The sequence below is a fragment of the Pseudophryne corroboree genome, chromosome 11 (assembly GCF_028390025.1).
Source record: "Pseudophryne corroboree isolate aPseCor3 chromosome 11, aPseCor3.hap2, whole genome shotgun sequence".
Classification (NCBI taxonomy): Eukaryota; Metazoa; Chordata; class Amphibia; order Anura; family Myobatrachidae; genus Pseudophryne; species Pseudophryne corroboree.
Window position 1 is genome coordinate 74,954,231 of NC_086454.1, and position 2,294 is coordinate 74,956,524.

Here is a 2,294-nt window from a genome sequence, read left to right on the forward strand (position 1 = left end):
AAATCCTGCGTTTGCCCCTGAGTGTACCATATTTCCACTCTTATTTTTCCTTTTTTCCCCAGTATTATAAACTTAAAACTCAAAGCCAAAACCTAGATCTTTAGAAAGGACCTAACTACCAGAACGCTAAGTCCCAGTATATAAAGAGAGATCCTGTATTCACAACTTGTTCAATACCCTGACAGTTTGCTATCAATAAAATAAAACACAACTCAGTTTTATGGTTTAATTGCGTTTATTTTTATTTGATGTTATTGCATGCAGGAGACTGTGGGGGGTATTTAATAAACAATAATCTCATAAACACTGGAAATTGTAGAGATGTTTGTTTAAAAAAAGAGATAAATATCTATTCTCCGTACCCTCCCACACCTGAAGAAGACATATTTATCTCTTAATTTAAACTAACATCTCCAGAAAACATAAATGTCAAATTTTCCAGCTTTTATGAGATAATTGCTTATTAAATATCCCCCTGAGCTTTCATCTTCTCACTATTACATACATGGTAGGGACAGGACCATGCAGCAATGTATCGTCAGGTCCAGGCAGAGAAGTGGGGGCAGGTCCACGCTGCTCGATGGTGGCCGGTCCATCCTGCATGGTGGTGGCAGGTCCACGCTGCAATATGGTGGCAGGTTCATGATGCACGGAGGAGGCAGGTTCATGCTGCACGGTGGTGGCAGGTTCATGCTGCACGGTGGTGGCAGGTTCATGCTGCACGGTGGTGGCAGGTTCATGCTGCACGGTGGTGGCAGGTTCATGCTGTACGGAGGATAAATAGAGCAAAAATACCAGCGCTATGAGTTGTTTTGACCAAAGTATTGATAGGAAACAGTTGGATCAGTTAATCAGTATCTTTATTTTACTTACTGGGTATAAAATAATATTATTAAAACATTACTAAAAACCGTAATAGAGACTAAAATAGTCAATACAGCATATAAATAAAAAATGAGGAAAACATTAGTTAATCCTGTATGGCTCTGGAGTAATCAAAATATTAGGTTTTGCTGATAGGAACAGTACCTGCATGGTGGTGGCAGGTCCACGCTGCAATATGGTGTCAGGTTCATGCTGCAATATGGTGACAGGTTCATGCTGCACGGAGGAGGCAGGTTCATGCTGCACGGAGGAGGCAGGTTCATGCTGCACGGAGGAGGCAGATTCATGCTGCATATTGGTGGCAGGTCCATGCTGCACGGAGGAGGCAGGTTCATGCTGCACAGCGGTGGCAGGTTCTTTTTGCACGGCAGTGGCTGGTTCATGCTGCACGGTGGTGGCAGGTTCATGTGGCGCTGTGGTGTCAGGAGCAGGCGGCGATGGTGTGCCATGTCCAATTTACGCAATTGTTCCAGCTTCATGCTGGACGGTGGTGGCAGGAGAATGCTGAACGGTGGTTTCTGGTCGATGCTGTGTGGTGGTGGCATGGCTGCAGGAGGCAACATTGTCGCTTCTCACTGCAGGTATGGCAGTAAACTGTCTGGAGGAGAGCTTATCTAGCTACAGGGGCCATGAGTCAGTGACATCACAATTGTGCTGACATCACAATGAAGTGTAGATCACATGCAAGAGGACAAGGTCATTGTCCATTAACTAACAATATTGCCAGGGGCTGTAGGCTTAAATGAATTGATCAATATATGAACTAAAACGCCACTGTTTGTTAGATAATATAGTGAGTGCAGAGCCCCTGGGATTTCTATTTAAACACTGTGGTCACATACTGTGTAGCACCCCAAATATAGGAATACAGTAGGTGAGTGCCGTGGAATAGTGCTTTCGGTTTATTAGATTCATTTTGAAATTCATCTTTTTGTGATCACATTTTCTCATGCACCCTGTGGGGGAGATGTACTAAGCCTGAAAAGTGATAAATATCACTGTGATAAAGCACCAGCCAATCGACTTCTAACTGCCATGTTACAGGCTGTGTTTGAAAAATGACAGTTAGGAGCCGATTGGCTGGTACTTTATCACTGTGACATTTATCACTTTTCAGGCTTAGTACATCTGGCCCACAGTTTAACTTAATTACAGAGGCGTAACTAGGGTTTTTGGAGCCCAGGGCAAGATCAATAAAGGCGCCCCCCCCAAAAAATAAATAAATAATAATAATATGTTTTTCTTAATAAAAATAATAAATTAATAAAATGATAATAAAAAAAAAAAATACAAAAGGAAAGTATGTGCAGACGCCACCGGTGTCACTGCATATAAAGATGTCAGGGTGTGTATGTATGTGTATGTAGGTGCAGTGGTCGAAGTTGAATTTTTGAAGGTGGAATGAAAGA

General features: G+C 42.5%; 1 protein-coding gene across 1 annotated transcript; it reads right to left on the reverse strand.

The window, feature by feature from the left end:
• Positions 1 to 995: 995 nt before the first annotated feature.
• LOC134968641 (cornifin-B-like) lies at positions 996 to 1,448 on the reverse strand. The gene has a single exon (XM_063944168.1). The coding sequence runs from the start codon at positions 1,446 to 1,448 to the stop codon at positions 996 to 998; it is 453 nt and encodes a 150-aa protein (XP_063800238.1).
• Between the last annotated feature and the right edge of the window lie 846 nt (positions 1,449 to 2,294).

What these genes read in the sequence shown, in the direction of transcription:
- LOC134968641 (XM_063944168.1), bottom strand. Translation starts at nt 1,448, where the DNA reads ATGTTGCCTCCTGCAGCCATGCCACCACCACACAGCATCGACCAGAAA.